Source organism: Anarhichas minor, unplaced genomic scaffold (assembly GCF_050575085.1).
Source record: "Anarhichas minor isolate MPS153535 unplaced genomic scaffold, ASM5057508v1 ptg000062l, whole genome shotgun sequence".
NCBI classification, from domain to species: Eukaryota; Metazoa; Chordata; class Actinopteri; order Perciformes; family Anarhichadidae; genus Anarhichas; species Anarhichas minor.
In genome coordinates, this window is record NW_027466508.1 from 783,249 (window position 1) to 799,070 (window position 15,822).

Here is a 15,822-nt window from a genome sequence, read left to right on the forward strand (position 1 = left end):
ATTGATGTGTTTTGGTGCTCGAAATTTGAACGTTTTGCAGGTTGATTGGGTGAGGGAAGTTTAAGAAGATGTGTTGATTTTATACCTCATCCCCATCCTTTAACTGTGCTTTCGTCACGCTCATAGTTCTGTTTTATGTGATTTGTGATGAACAGAACTGTCCTAACAAACATGTTCAACTAATTAAGTGAAAACTAGTGTATATGCTGCTTTGTTTATAGTGATATAATTAATCGGAGGTTAAAAGGTATAAAGGTACTTGTGGTTGAATGATGATGTAAAACAGTTTGACGTTATTTCTGTGGCTTAAAATGTAAAGAATATTGTACTTTTTATTTTCCTAAAACCTCCCAGCCTACCTTCTGGGAAGGGCAGGCGCTATTTAAAAGCCATGGGGTCATGTCATCCAGCACAACGTCCATGGCATTCAGTGTTTTACTCACAGATCCTATGCAACATTCATTCTGATCTCCAAATGGAAGCCAAAAGCTGAATGTGCGTGGTTTTCAGCACTGCCGAAATATACAGCATGGAATCAGATTTGTTAGGCCCTATGTTCTTTGTCCATATGTATGTCTGTAGATTCTAGAGGCTCTCCTGCTATGGTACTTGTAAGCACAAAGAGACTGATTCCTCTGTTTGTCTCGAGTAAAGTCTGCTCTAAGAGGTGTGGATGTTGTGAAAGCATTTGCCCAGTCTGTCAGTTTATTACTCACAAACTCAATGAATGTTAAGCCTTCTTTGCTATGTACATTTTTTGTATGTAACATAACCTTGTAAATAGTTGATTATCTTGCAGCATTTTGATGACTTTTTCTAGCTGATTTGTTACAGGACTTGAAAAGGAGTATTTTGTGTACAGTCTCTTTACATCAGAGCAGATTGATGCAGTTTGTCATCACTGGTCTGTCCAGGGCTTACTGTACTAGTCTTAAGTTATTGTGATTCAATAAAATTAATGATTATTTATGACTGAATTTTGTCAAATAGTTGGATACTTGGAAATGTTTACAATCATAAAAAAGTCATAATATAGTATGTTGAAAATGGGAGGGGGGGGTTCTCTAAAAATATCTAAGACCTGAATGACTGTATGATAGAGAGAGAGCGAGAGAGAGAGAGACAGACATAAAGAGAGACAGTGATGAGTGAGAGACAGACAGAGGAGGTTTAACAAGGCAGACTGATTAAGAAACATTACAATAATCAGTGATTTTGAACAAAACCTCCTTTTAACAAATTAGCAGAAGTCTGAGTGCCAAAATATGGATACCGTGAGAAAGATAAGACTCTGCCGAACGCGCTGATGTGGTTTTTATGTTTGTGGTGTTAAAAAATGTGAGCTCCAGAGCAATATACAAAACTGGTACCGTCTGCTTTCTTTGAGAAATTAGCGGTCAGATTTAACATGGAGTCTAATGGAGCAGTTGGTTGGAGTTCATGTCGCTCTGTGGCTCTTTCAGCCAAATGCGTAAGTCCACTTTACTGCGACCAGCACAACATTTCCAAGCTTTTGGGGCAAAAATGGTGTATAAAGAGTAAAAATTGTGGGAGCTGGAGCAATTTGTTTGGAAAAATCACAGAATATTTTCCTGCTCCGCTCCACTCTGACAGTTATGCTCTCACTCTAGCTCTTAACGAGCCGTGCAATACACACCCATTATAAAATCTGAAACGGACCCAAAAATTTCCTGAAACTTAATCTGCGATTCAATGCGGCGAATCTCTCCAAAAAATAGATAGCACACGATTCCCAATCAGGCCGCACGTTTTGATGTATTTTTCACGCCGCTGTTGGCAACGCTGTGTGAGGAGAAGGGCGCCAAACCTTTGGATAAACCCGATTATAAACCCGATGGATTATATACAGTGTGCTTTGGCACAGGCAGTTTTACTGCCTTTGTGCTACAAAGCCACACTGAATAAAGACACAGTGATCATCACTGCCAGAGTAGAGTTTTTTTCTCTGTAGCCTGTTACATCTTTAACAAACTGTGTCCTGTTTGTGACTATTTTGTCTGCTGCTTCATTTCCTTTTATGCCTCCACGAGCAGGTACCATGCAGCAGATCTAGTATTTTTTAATCAGAATACATTTTGCTGGATTGCCAACATTATATCTTCCCTATTGGATTGCATATTTTGTGTACTGAGAGAAGGATATGGCGGACTCTAGTGTTAAACAATTGCTCATTATGCAATTTGCCTTGGGATACATAACGTTTTCATCTAATCTTAATTATATAATATCATCATTATCTTGACTAATCAAGCTAATTTTTAATAACCTTCTTTTCAAACTATTATCACTTGAGAGTTGAGATAATACAGTCGGATCCAAACATCTCGAGTCCATTGCTGCCCCCCATTGGGAATACATCATCATTGCCATACAATGTTTGGATTCACAGTCAGTGCACATGTTGAATATCAGCACTAACACTTAAATGTATCCATCAGCATGAAATATATGTATTTGTTTCAGATTGAGTTTCCAAACAACTATTTTTGGCCATGCCAGATTTCCCCCAAACCTTGTGTCTTTGAAACGGAGAGAAATCAGAAAGTATTTAGTATTTGTAGTTGCTTGTCTTGCATCTTGCAAGTTCATAGACTTTATAGCTTTCAAACCCCAGTGTGTTAAGTTGTTACAACAACCATGATAGTAAAAAATAGATCATTTAAAGTATAGTTTATACAAATTAAAATACTCAAGTAATGTACAAATAGCTTGTGACATAAGCAGGTTCCCATTCCACTGACACATTTCTCTGGAAAAACAATATCTGACATTATCTCAACAAATCAACTTTTAAATGACAGAGACAAGAATGTGAGCAGCTCACAATTTTATTAATCGTTAATATCAGGTAATCAAAATGATATAATTAAATAGCAAGAAAAAAAAAGTTAAAATATACAAAATAATTGGTTTTACAATCTTTTCAATTGTCCTGAAACATTAAACATATTTAAATATTTAAACAGTAGTCTGTATAATGTGGAATGGTGAAACAACTTTAGGGTATTTTACACCCAGCAAATATCAAGGAATGTTTAAAAAAGAATCAAACCATGGTTTAAAACAATGGATGCAATCATTTAAGAAAAGACAGGTTTTTATGCCTCAAAAATAGCCACTAGTGAAGTCAGACATCTACTATATACATTTATTTTACAATCACAGCAGCAGGCAACACAGTCACTCGGTGTAACCATTGAAAAGCAGCCTTGTGTCTCTGCCTGTGTCTTTGGCTTTGTTCTTTGGACTGATCTGAGTTAGGAAGACGTTTGGTCCGACTTTGTTCACACCAAAAAATATAAGCTTTTTATGAATATAACAATATCTGAGCATTAAGCTTTTGTTCTGTACTTTCTGCAAAGAGGTTAAACTTTAAGATATAAGATATCATAAAAAGGGCACATACCAGACAAAGACGGGCTAATGGGTAAATATTTACAAGGTTTAGCTGTGATTGAAAATGTTTTTTTTATTATACCTTTGTCAGATACGCCTGCTGACCAACTTTTCTGTGTTTTTTTTTTTTTAAAAGATACGTCTTATATTTTCTTGTCTTAGCACTTGTGAGTAGGAAAGTCTTCATCAGGACCTTACTGAAACTGCTTGTGTTTTATATCGTGGATGTTGGTCATGCGGACTGAATAACATCGTCCAAAGTTCTGGTGTGCTTTATGAACATGGTCCATCATTATGGTACTTCCATTAATCTCATTTATAGCTTAGTTTATAGCGTGCACGGTGCTCAGGAGTAGAACGTAAGCACACTCTTGTGGTTGCCTCTGATGAGCAGGGTGGGTGGAAGGTCCTTTGTCAGAATGTCCAGCCAGGCCATGTAGAGGAAGTCGGAGACGGACTCCTTACGAGCAATGGGCATGCTCCTGCAGGGGGTGAGGGCACACGGAGAGTATGTTAGACACCGTTTCTACCAAGCTTCAATGTTATTCAGGCAACAGTTGGCTATACTTACACAATGATCAGATTGGCTGATTTGGAGTTTTCCTGAAGCACCTCGTTCAGTCGCACCTGGAGGTTGGTCTGTAAAACAGCAGAATTTACTTTTCAACCTAATTTTGCTGTTTAACGTACACACCTCCAAACCAAACTAATACATGATTACGTATGTAAAGTCTTCACTTAGTGTCAGTGGGTTTACCTTCTCCTCAAAGGTGCTCAGCTCTTCGTCAGTGATTTTCCAGGGCTGCTCTTTTCGCATGGCTTCAGCCTGAGCGGTGTCTTTAGACCCCTCATGCAGACAGAATGGCTCAATCATGTCCTCTAACTTCTTAAAGCTGGAGGAAGGCAGATAAGAGCATGAGCTGAATTTGGAAAGCTGTTTTTTTCTTATACTATGCAGATACTATGAGGTGATTAAAGTTGACTATTTCTGCAGCACCATCTGGTCTGCTGTCACCATCATAACTGTCAATTACCTGTCGGCGCTGGGTTGGACGTGGATGTTATCGATGACATTGATGTCCGTACAGTTAATTCTGAATTTTTCCAACAGAGACTTCATCCTGCGAGACAGATTATAACACACTCATTAACCTTCATATAGATGTTGGTATTTATTTCCATGCTAAATAACATTTCCTGTAAAGGGATGTTGTTGGCTCATGAATCTTCATGTCTGGATGCTGCCAATTAATTTCCCAAAATCTAACTTCCAGGCATTAAAGCTTGGGTAGAAAATATATTTTTTGGCGTCATTCCATAATAACCTTTCAGCATATTGTAATTCAAGCGCTACCCCAGGGGAAGCAGTTTTCTGGAAAGGGCTGAACAAAAAAACCCACAGAAAATATACATTCCACATCCTGCAGCTCTTCCCAACCTGTCAGCCCCTCCCACCAGACGAGGATGAGCATAAGCATGCGCTTCATACAGTAACCTGAACACTAGTCATTCAACTAAACATCATCCTTTAAAGAGTAATCATATATTTAAAACATCATCCCGGTCGTGATTGTAATACCAATGACATGATATATCGGAAATTCGTGATTTGAACAATATTGAAGAAGCCTTTCAAAGATGGAGATTAAATAATAGTTAGATAATAGCCAAAAGTTAATAGCTAATAGCCTCCTGCTAACCTTAGCTGTCCCAGCTGCAGCTCAAACTATTAGAGAGATGGAGAAAAATGTAGCAAATAGGCTAGCTTAGCTTTCTGCTAGCTACAACCGTGAGCCTTTGGCTCCATCTCCGAAATGCTTTGCTTCTTCCTTTTTTGGGTTGCTTTGCATTGTAGGCAGTTGTTGCCAATGCTGGAAGAGCAACTTTTCTTGCTATTGAATGAGGTTTTCACTGAAGGGATGTGCACTTGCATTTGTAATCGGCTGAAGTCTCACGTCACGTCTCTAAACCTAACCCACGAGCTAGCCTAGACTTTCTAAAACCTGAAAACACAGCTAACAGAAGGTGCAGACATCATTACAATATCCTGAAAGGCTATTATGACATTTTTGCACAATGAGGCCAGAATAAAGAACTGCCTACCCTCGCTCGAAGCTAGAATTTATAGTGTTTTTTTTTTTTTTTACTCACTCTTGCTTGTCCTGCTCACAGCGTCCAGGCTGCCCTGCGATGAAGATCCTTAATTTACTGTCTTTCCACTTCTTCCTGGTAGTGAGGATGTAGGGGAGCAGCAGGGTAAGACCTGAGAGAGAAACCAATTGGTGCTATTGTTCAATATGTATCTTGGTAATTCACATTTGCCAAGGTGGTTATATGTTTGCACTTGTCAGTTTATTTGTCTGCTACTAGGAGATCTATAGGCATTTATAACTTCTAGTTTACCATTTTTCCCCCTTTTTTTTGGTTTAATTTTACTGTTCACGTTTTGTTAATTTTACGTTGATCTCTTCCATCTGTACGTTGTCTGCATTAGTATGAGGGAGAATGTGACCTGTCTCTTTTGATAGTGAGAAACATAGGAGAAGGGCGCCTTGGGGAGCCAACACCTACCTCCATCATCAAACAGCCACCACACATCAATGGTGCCTTTAGGCTGTTTCTTCTGGAACCGAGCGCTGGCCTCCAACAGCTTCTCATTCATCTTGGCAACCTGCGGGGGCGGAGGGCCGCACACTGACACTGAGAGAGAAAAAGACACGAGAAATGAGGAGCGGATGAGGGAGAGGAACGGTAGGAGGCAATCCTATTCTTTGGTGAAGCGTGGAGAGTTGAGTTGGATGGGAAAATTAGTGCAAATCAACATTAGGAGCTGACTCTACATCAGCGGGAACAGACATCTCTCCAGATTGCATACTAACGACCATCGCAGTCTTGCCAGGACACAGCTCATTGGTGTGTGTGTGTGTGTGTGAGTGATGTAGAGACGGATCGAGTGAGAGGCTGAAAGCACCCTCGTGTCTGGGTTAAAGGGCTGCTCTTAAGGGATGCTCTTCGAACTGGAACGAAAGGGACCATATTATTGGATTACACCCTCAGAGACATCTTAAGTGGGAGCGCTTGATTCAGTTATATCTCAATGGGATATAACTGGGAGTGGTGGGGATGTTTCCAAAAAAAAGATGTGTGCGATTGGTTTCATTCGTTAAACGTTTGTTACATCATTGGAAATATGATCTCACTCTCCTCCTCATATTGACGTAGCTCCTCTCCCCACATGTTCAAAGATCACACTCGTCTTTTCGTGCATTACATTGCATAGATGGAGAACTTTCAGAAATGTCAGGTCAGATTTGATCAGAGAGAAATAACCTGGAAGGAGAGATACCTCTGGTCGTGAGCACTTGCTTAGAGGGTTTCCTGGACTTCCTGAACATTCCTTTTGCTTTCCCACCGTTCGACAGCATGTCTTTGTCCAGTGCCTGTTGCTCCTTCGCTGCTTTTAGCATGTCCTCTGAAAAGACAGAAGACATTTCCTGTTTATGATACGTATGTCTGTGAATAAGCATGACATTACCAACGATTATCTTTGGTATTGTAAAGATCTCTACAGAGGCTCGGCTGTAAACTGGTACTTATTCTACCGTCTTATCTGTTAACTACCCGACCTTTATAAATACTTAGTAATCTACAGAACAAAGTGTCCTGGCTTATCAGTGTTACTCTGGGTCATTGTCAGAATAAAAGTCCAGCAGCAGCGGAGTTTTTCTTTTTTCTTTTGTTCTTCTTCTGGTTGATTAAAGGAGTCAAAATTGATTCAAAGTCAGTTCAGGTGGACTACTACTCTATTTCTTCTTTTAAATTATTCTGCTATCTTGTATCAATATTTGCTGCTATTTTGAGGTCACTTATTTCCTGCCATTGTTTTTCATCCTACATTTGGGTCTAAATCGTATAGTAGTGGTATTTGTAGAAGAAGTTTTTCCACAGACCTTCCGCTTCCACGATGTGCGACATATCAAGTCCCTGGCTCATCCTCAGCACCAATGTCCCGTACTCAAAGTCAAATGCATCACTGTCAAAAACAGAAAGAAGATGAGGACACCAGTCCAACACTAAGATCTCCCATCTATGTTTAGTTATTGGGTACATTATTGTCACATGTGCTTCTGTGTATTTGTTTGCGACTTACTGCAGTACTCCCACATAACTCTGCACCGCCTCTGTGCCCGCAGTCCTCCAGTTTCTCTGGAAGCCTATCAGTAATATGTTAGGCTTCATGCGGCCAAGACCAGAAGCCTGTAAGGAAAAGCACGACACTCATAGCATAAAGATAAAACCCCAGATCAGATAACTGAAGCAACACTAGGCCCACCTGCGGTTGTAAAACCTGGAGTCCTAATTAACTGGAGAAGAGAAACAAACAACAAAACTCAACATGTACTATATACAAGACGGCTATGAAGCTGTTTTACTGCCAGAAATTATGACCAGATCACCCAGCAGATCTAACTTTGTCTGCAGGGACTCATCCATTGCAGTGTTAATCAATTATAGTTCTTAATCTGCCGTGCTGTTTGAAGTAAGCAATCCTGACAATGAACCGGGACCATATCTCCCCAGAGCGATAGCCCGAGCCATAAGAATGTTTTCCCTGGTCCTCATTAACTCTCTCCTCTTCTACCCCCTGCAGTAATGTCCCAGCCAGATCCTTAAGACAAGTCCAGAGTCATAACACAGCAATAGATACTCGCTGTTGCGAGGTTACAATTGGTCAATAAAACCTGTTTCTGCAATGTGTCAGCCCGCCGTACCCCTCCGATGAAAACTCGCAGGTTACACATTAATTGAATGAGTTAGCATGTCTTTTTTTTGGGGGGGGGGGGAGGTTCTCTCCAGTTGAAGAAGTGTGTTGTAAATGAAAGCACTGACCTGCAGCAGGCTCTCAGTCCCTTCCCTGAATCGCTCACAGGCCACAGCAGCATAAAATGCCTTGCGTTTGGTCTTCCTGAGCCACAGCTGGTTCTTCTCCATGCCAGCGTTCATCTCTTCGAGGATCTCTGATCTCGGACCCTGGAGAGATCACAACATACAGAGCTGAATGTGAGTGGAAGTGTTTTTGCGAGTGTGTTTTAAAGAGAAATACACCTTTTTCATATTCAGAAGACACAACTGACCCTTAACCTTAGTTTCAGGTATCCAGACAGTTGGCATTTCATTCATCCCTGCTTGATATTTGCATGAATATGCGAAGTCGGCACAATTTTTATATTCGCTTGATGTGCAAATCTTGATTTGAATAGAAGTTTGATATAAAGTAAAAGGTATCAAATAAAGATTTGGGAAAGAGGATAGTTGCAGCCTTGGTAATATCCATTGTTTTACATTAGCAAACAATAAGATAACAATAGAACCTTACCACAAACACTTCACAGCTGAGACAGAGTCCATAGTTCTTAGAGAGGCAGTGAGCCAGGTCCAGGAGAGCTGGTCTGGCCCGTGCTGCGCCCGTCAGTGCTAAGATCTGAGGCCTGAGAAAGAAACAAGAATGTGTTTCAATGCCACTTGATATTAACTTGGTATTTTTTTATTAAAATGGTCTTTGATTTTAACGGTTCTGCTTTTTATATGTCTTACAGATAAAAACAAGTTTTTATTTTATTACTAGCTTTTATTCATCCAAATTAATCCCTTTGAGGTTTTAAATCTCTTTTACAAGGGAGGCCTGTTCAAGATGGCAGCGTACCACATAAAAACACTGATAACAGACTACAGCAAAAAGTTAAAAACAATGTAAAAACATAACAATTTCACATAAAAGACAAATAAGACTGAAAACAAACCAGGACATTTCATCAATGACAGAAAGTACATTTAGTGCTCAAATGACCCAAAATCCTGTCTTTAAAATATTGCATGCTGATGAAATAAACTCGTTTTAAAGTGTCTCACACCAAGAGGTGGGTCAAAAAAACGTTAAAAGCGCTTTCACCAGGAAAGGTGCAGCTTCTAGGAATGAAAAGGTTGTATTGTTTTGAATATATATATATATTTGCACCCCAAGTGATGCGATGCAGACTTTTTACCTGAAGTTCTTGACGTGATCCTCGACACCAGACAGAGACAGAGCGTTGCTGACCGCACTCACAAATGTCACCGCCTGCGTGGACGAACCCCAGTTCACATCTGGAGAGAGAACAGGAGTCCTGACAGGTAAGATCTACCACGCGGGCATCATGAATGTGCTTCCAAACGTGCATTCTCAAACGAGCGTCTCACCTGGCTTCTTGACTGTGACGTAAATGTAGAGGAGGATTTCAATGGCGTACGTGAGTAGAGCAGCCCACCAGTTGATAACAAACATGACAACACAGCAGAGCAATGCGCCCAACAGCGAGAGCCACATGTTGTAGAATTTATATGCTGGTCTCCAACCTGAAGCATGACAGAAAAAAAGACAACATTTAGTAACTGCAGACTTTTGGACAAGTGACGGGTAACAGACTGTACAGATATAACTTCCATGATCAGGGACATGCAGTATTCAAATCTTACTTTGAATTTAAAACAAATCCAATTCCACTCAGTTCCTCCCAGGAAACGTCTTAAGTCTGGTACTTTTTAAGAAAGTGCCTTAGGTTGATATATTCACAGACCCACCTGGAGATTTGGCGTAGGATGCATGGAAGCAGGAGAAATTGATGAGGGCATAAGATGCCAGGAAGAAGTTTGAGATGATAGGAGCGATGGTGTTGAGATTACCTACAGAGACAAAAAAAAAAGCATAAGTCAAATTTGAAATCAGCTTAGTTTCAAAATAAAAATATATATAAAAATAAAAAAGGGCAGCAAAAAACAGACATTTGGAGCTTAAAATCTAATTTAAGATAAAGATATGCCGTGACAGACAGTTGAACTGACCAACGAGAATGAAGGCCGCAGAAATAATGAATGTGAGGACATAGCCACGGATTGGCTCGTTGTTCTTGCCATATCCTTTGGCAAAGAAGTGCAGGATCTTGTAGATGTTGTCTTTACACAGTGCCTGAGGAGAGACAGAGCTAAGGTTAGAATAGATCTTTTTTTTGTGTGTTTTCAGGAGTTAAGAGCTCTGAAACTGCATTTAGAAAAGAAACGTGTTGAGTTACTGACCTGGAAGACTTTGGGAGCGCTGACGAGGGAAGCCAGGGCTGATGAAAGTGTGGCTGAGAACGTTCCAGCAATGATGAGGGGACCAAACCCAGATACCATGGTCATCACCTGAACCAGCGGTGAAGAGAGGAGAGTGTTAGAGATGAAAAAATAAAGGAGCTCCTTCTTATGTGCAGAATAGAGTTTGAAAGGCCGTGTACCTGATTGGTGTTTATCGAGCCAAATTTGCATTCCTCTACTGCGCAGGAAGAGAAATCATAGCCGAGCTCACAGGCAGCTAATGCTGACGAACCATTACATGATGCTCCAGCTGTAATGATGTCAGTTATGTTTCCTGTGGCTTCACGGACAACAGTGGCAGCTGACCAATCAGAGAGAAGAACGGATGCATTGCTTAGGAACAACAAACCTCACAGAAACACTAAATATTGTTATTTAATATTTGTACGCGTTATGAGTAACGTTTCTCATTGGCATTGCGTTTCATGGATTACTGTACTTACAAACACAGAGGGCCACAGCCACATAGGTGACACCAGTTATCAGGATGGCCAGCAAGGTACCTTTAGGTATGGCAGCCTGGGGATCCTGTAAAACAAAATCTGTGTTTCAACATATTCCAGGCATAATGGTGACTATGATGGAGACTGTTTCTGTAATGAACATATTTTAAATCATTAAAGTAAAACAGCTACAGATACTGTCACTTTATTCAGAGAATTTCTTTTTATCACCTCCACCCTTTTCTTTCAAAACCTATGCACCATAGCAGCTAACCTACGCATGGCTCTTATGCAGTGACATCTGCATGAAAAAGTTACCCGCAAGTCGCCAGAGATGTTTGCTCCAGCCAGGATCCCGGTTGCAGCAGGGAAAAAGATGGAAAACACTGAAAAGAAGCTCTCGCCGTCTTGAAAAGCTGGAGTAAAATTCTCTAAAAAGATTTTCGCTGCGAGAGAGGGAGAACGAAAAATGTAGGTGAACAGGGCTTTGTGAATGATTCAAATCTTCACATTTTTGAGTCTTTTGGAGAGGGTGTCTTACATTCATAATTGAAGATGCCTTGGGAATTCTTCTTCACAGTTGCAGGAATGAAAGTTCCTACAAATACGTTGACTATGGCCGCCAGCAAGATAAAGAGTAGAAGAATTTGTGCCTGTGTGTCCAAAAAGAATTAAACAGATTAAAGTTGTGCTTGGATGTTTTACCACAACAAGCCCAGAGATTGTAGAAAACAACCAGCACTAATGTTCATCTCTCACCTTGGCCTCCCATTCCATTCCAGCAATTGATATGCACAACAGCAGCACCACGGTAATAATGCCAATGATTCTGATGTCGTTTATTTCATCCACCATTATGGCGGCGTTATCCTGAGTGCGGCAGAAGGGACGGAAGAGGCACGGATAAGTGTATAGTCATAACATCGAGCCCCTTCTTCAGTCACCTGATCATTACAACGTCACACACACACACACACCTTGAGCAACTCCACCACGGTCTCGGCGAACCCCACCACATACATAGCTACTGCCACCGCATTGGCAAAGGCGAAAATTAGACCGATCGACCCGCCAAACTCTGGCCCCAAACTGCGAGATATCATGTAGTAGGCTCCTCCTGAAAATGTGAAAATGACAAGATAAAGCATAACAGAGGCCGATGATTTATCACCACATCACTGATTCATTGATTTGATGTCGGGACAAGTTTAGGAGGCTGTAAAACAGAGACAAGGCCTCCAGGGGTGACATTCAGGTGCAGTTTTGAGCCTTTTATCTTTATCTACACAAACTGTCCTCCTGGTCATTCCATTCTCTCAGGAAAAGATTTTATGTCAGGATGAGAGTGTGTGTGTGTGTGTGTGTGTTATCTCAGGCTTTATACATTTATGAATAAAGCGACATGAGGGTTGATGATGCGTTGTCTTACCTCCTCTGACCACACCATTCGTGCATATGGCAGACATGGAAAGGCCAGTGATGGTGGTGACCACACAGCTGAGAGCAATCACCACAATTCCCAGACCTGAAATGCACAAAATAATAGTTTCTCAACAACAACTTACTCAGGCGTTGCGCTAAAGTAATCAGTCATAAAACCCCACAAGTCCACTTTAAACACAGAGATAGTCAAAGAGGCTATGAGTCCCAGCCGTCTGTGTTCCTGCTCTGCCGTACCACCGGCAGCTTTTTCTGCTTCTCAAAACCTTTTAGTTACGCTGGCTGAACAAAAGCTGCGGCCGATCGATACTCATGAAGCCATTTACACAATTTCCCCATTCTCCCGGCCTCTTGCACACACACACACACACACACACACACACACACACAGAGATCACTCATAGAGGTTTGGCTCATAGAATATGACTATCAGCAAGCTTGTATCATTATGGGATCTCAGAAAGGCTTGTTCAGTTAAATTTGTCCCAAATCAATCACTTCCTGCAAATGAGAGGAGAACCATATACCTTAAAACAAATCACTGATGCCTAACATCACTGGCAACAGGGTCTCATTTCTCAAAACACTGACATTTAGGATCAGTCAGCTGTTGCTTGAGAATGACTATATCATCCTGAAAAAAACACTGGTTTAACTTCATCTTTGGCTTCAATTTTGGTTGATCATGCTTTTTTTAAGGGCTCTATTTGCAACACTTCCAAACCTAAGCTGAGCTGTGTAAGAAGAAGTCAGCTATGTATCTCAGGCTATGTGCAGTTATAGATAATGTTTAAGCCGTTGGTGCACTGGCCTAATGAGTGGAATGCCTGTGTTGGTGGAGAATGCTCCCCTAGTGAGTACCGTGTGTAGTGTTGGTGAACGCAGCCCCAGGCCTTAATTAAAGCAACTGTTGGTCCATGTTCTCCGTCTCTGTTGTGGCTGGTCATGTTTGTTGTAGTTAAAGTGATCACTGAACATGTAGAAGTCAGCCTTTTTACACTGTACACGTTGACTGCCTTCTGTGTCAACTTTGATCCAATGTGTCGGCTGAGCGTATTGTGTGTTGGAACCCCCTGACTCACTTTTTTAGAGATCCCACATGTCAATGCTCCCATGCCTCAGCTCAGTTTCCCCAATTTGGCTTAGCTTATGTTGTACCGTCAGTGTTAGATAATTTGGAGTTGTTTTAAGGTTTCAGATTTTATTGCCCTCGCCACACCTGCACAAACTGTCAAGAACTGAATTCTTGAGTAATTTGGGGAAAACTCCCCTAAAACTTTCATTTGACTGGAAGAAAGTAGCGATAGGTAGAGAATGGCAATTACAAAAAAAATTACGCTCTGCTCCATCTAACCAACATGTATCCGTGTCTCACTCACCCCAGCCTGCCTGACCAAAAATCCAGGACAGACGGATGAACAACATGACACCCCAGATGTTCAGCATGCATCTCACCTGTGGAACAGAAGAGCGATAAGTTCAAAGTCTTGTGTGGATTGTGATTCATTATTATGTCAAGTGAGAGAAACACTAATGTTAATGAAATGCTATTTTTTTTAAAAGCACTAAACATTTTAGGGCTTTTATTTGATCTTCATGCCAGCAGCACAAACGATGACCCAGCAGCACTTGAATAAAAGCAAATCACCCCCAGACTCTGGTCTTGAAAGCCTCACTTGGCTCTGCTGTGTTATCAAGCTTCTTCCTGTCAGGTCACAATTATGTAAAGCAACTCTGCGTCTATAAAGCACAGGAGACCCGTCGTGACCCGACATAACTCACCAGGACGCCCCTTATCCAGCCAAACTTTACTGGTCCTTTCTCGGTGTCAGTGGGGATGGCAGACTCCAGATCATCAGAGGGGGTCCCGTCACTCCCCTCATCATCGTCCTCCACGATGTCTGGCACAGAGATCGCTCCATTCTGTTGGGAAAATGTAGAAGCAAACATAAGGGAAAGGAAACATGTAAATTTGTCTTATATACACAACTGGGATATATTTGTTTTTTGGGTTTTGATATACATTTTGATATACATTTTGATATACATCGTAAGAAAGCGCATCATCATCATGAAGAAGTTGCCGTGTCTGTTGCAAAGTGTTTTCTGTCTTTTGCAGCAATGTGTTTGGCTTTCTCTTGCCTCCTCTGTAATACACTGGAGAGAACTTATGGGGAAACCACGGAGGTTTGATTTGGATAAAGATTGATAAAGCATTTGCAGAGACATTAGACTGTAGAGAGAACAAGAAAAGCCTAATTTTAACTTTTTATGCAGATAATTACAGACTGTTAAATTACTTTCTGATTGACTCTTCTGCCCTGACACAAATGATCCTCTTGAGTGTACTACTACTGACTACTTGAAGCATGTAACTTCATGTCAGGGTTATTAATCAGTGTTTAAATAGCAAAATGGATGAATTCATCATTTAAATACATTTTGTTTGGCCATAAAACTACAAGTCAGTTGCATTTATTCTTTTGGGATAAATGAGACATTTTCAGATATTTTTATCAAGATGCTGATGATTGGGTAATCGATGTCCTTACACATTCACACAATATCTCTTAAACCTCTATCTTCATTACTCATAATTTATTTAATTTTCTGGAAAACTGCTAAAATATTTTTCAGTTTTTTGTCCGTTCAGTGATGCTAATCTAGTTCAGCCTATAAAATCCAAATGACCTATAACTCCATCTCTTTTGCAACACAAGGCAGTATAATAGCCTAATAAAAAAGCACTAAACACTCTAAGTGTGACAGTTGCTCCCAGAAATAACTTTCGGTGTCCTTTTTAGTTTCGCTAGTCCTTGGGCAAAGATTTAATGGCTGAACTGTGGACACTGGAAGTGATGTTTGAATGATCAACGACTGTAACATATCTGATTTTACTCTGTTTTGAGTGATTGAATGGACCGTGTAGGTCAGGAGCAGAACAAAGACTGCAGTTAAAAAGCCAGTGACTTGAGTTTAGGAGAAAAACGGGTGTAAAATACTTTCTGCAGAAGGTGAGGTGAAGGACGAACACGCAGACCAGGAAAACAGAAAGACTAGAAAGGAACAACTTCACAGACATGCATGCACTCACCTTCTGAAACACGTTGTGGAGCTCCTGCAGGGATGGTCGCACGGCCCGGTGACCACTCACACTGCCTGCATTGCGATAGAAGTCAATGTTGGGCACCCGGTCCAAAGTGTCGTGACCAAAAGCGCTGACCACCGAGGGCCGGACCGTCCGGTGGTCCCTGTTAGAGAAGTTGGTGTCCTCGTAGACGGGAGGTTCATCCAGGGTGGAATCATAAACGGGGTTATCGTGCTCCCCTCCCTTAGACCTGAGCCTCTCCAT

General features: G+C 41.1%; 1 protein-coding gene across 3 annotated transcripts; it reads right to left on the reverse strand.

The window, feature by feature from the left end:
• Window positions 1-3,763: 3,763 nt before the first annotated feature.
• Window positions 3,764-15,822, reverse strand: slc12a1 (solute carrier family 12 member 1). Of its 3 annotated transcripts, none has more exons than XM_076077730.1 (26): window positions 15,565-15,822; window positions 14,253-14,393; window positions 13,850-13,925; window positions 12,460-12,555; window positions 12,008-12,147; window positions 11,790-11,900; window positions 11,572-11,683; window positions 11,349-11,476; window positions 11,031-11,115; window positions 10,728-10,888; window positions 10,528-10,635; window positions 10,297-10,420; window positions 10,036-10,137; window positions 9,655-9,810; window positions 9,462-9,561; window positions 8,795-8,906; window positions 8,308-8,448; window positions 7,568-7,674; window positions 7,368-7,450; window positions 6,764-6,874; window positions 5,989-6,117; window positions 5,569-5,680; window positions 4,452-4,538; window positions 4,175-4,310; window positions 3,989-4,056; window positions 3,764-3,899 (listed from the first exon to the last, which is right to left on the reverse strand). In XM_076077730.1, the coding sequence occupies exons 1-26, from the start codon at window positions 15,820-15,822 to the stop codon at window positions 3,764-3,766; spliced, it is 3,120 nt and encodes a 1,039-aa protein (XP_075933845.1). The 3 variants fall into 3 exon arrangements, with proteins under 3 accessions (XP_075933845.1, XP_075933844.1, XP_075933843.1); XM_076077729.1 differs by having other exon boundaries at window positions 6,764-6,889; XM_076077728.1 differs by having other exon boundaries at window positions 6,764-6,889; window positions 15,559-15,822.

Excerpts from the sequence above, each read along its gene's own strand:
- slc12a1 (XM_076077728.1), bottom strand. The coding sequence starts at position 15,822 with ATGGAGAGGCTCAGGTCTAAGGGAGGGGAGCACGATAACCCCGTTTAT. Across the intron at positions 11,684-11,789 it reads GAATGGAATGGGAGGCCAAG|GCACAAATTCTTCTACTCTT; the intron begins GTGAGAGATGAA and ends TTGGACACACAG. Across the intron at positions 8,449-8,794 it reads TCAGCTGTGAAGTGTTTGTG|GGTCCGAGATCAGAGATCCT; the intron begins GTAAGGTTCTAT and ends TGATCTCTCCAG.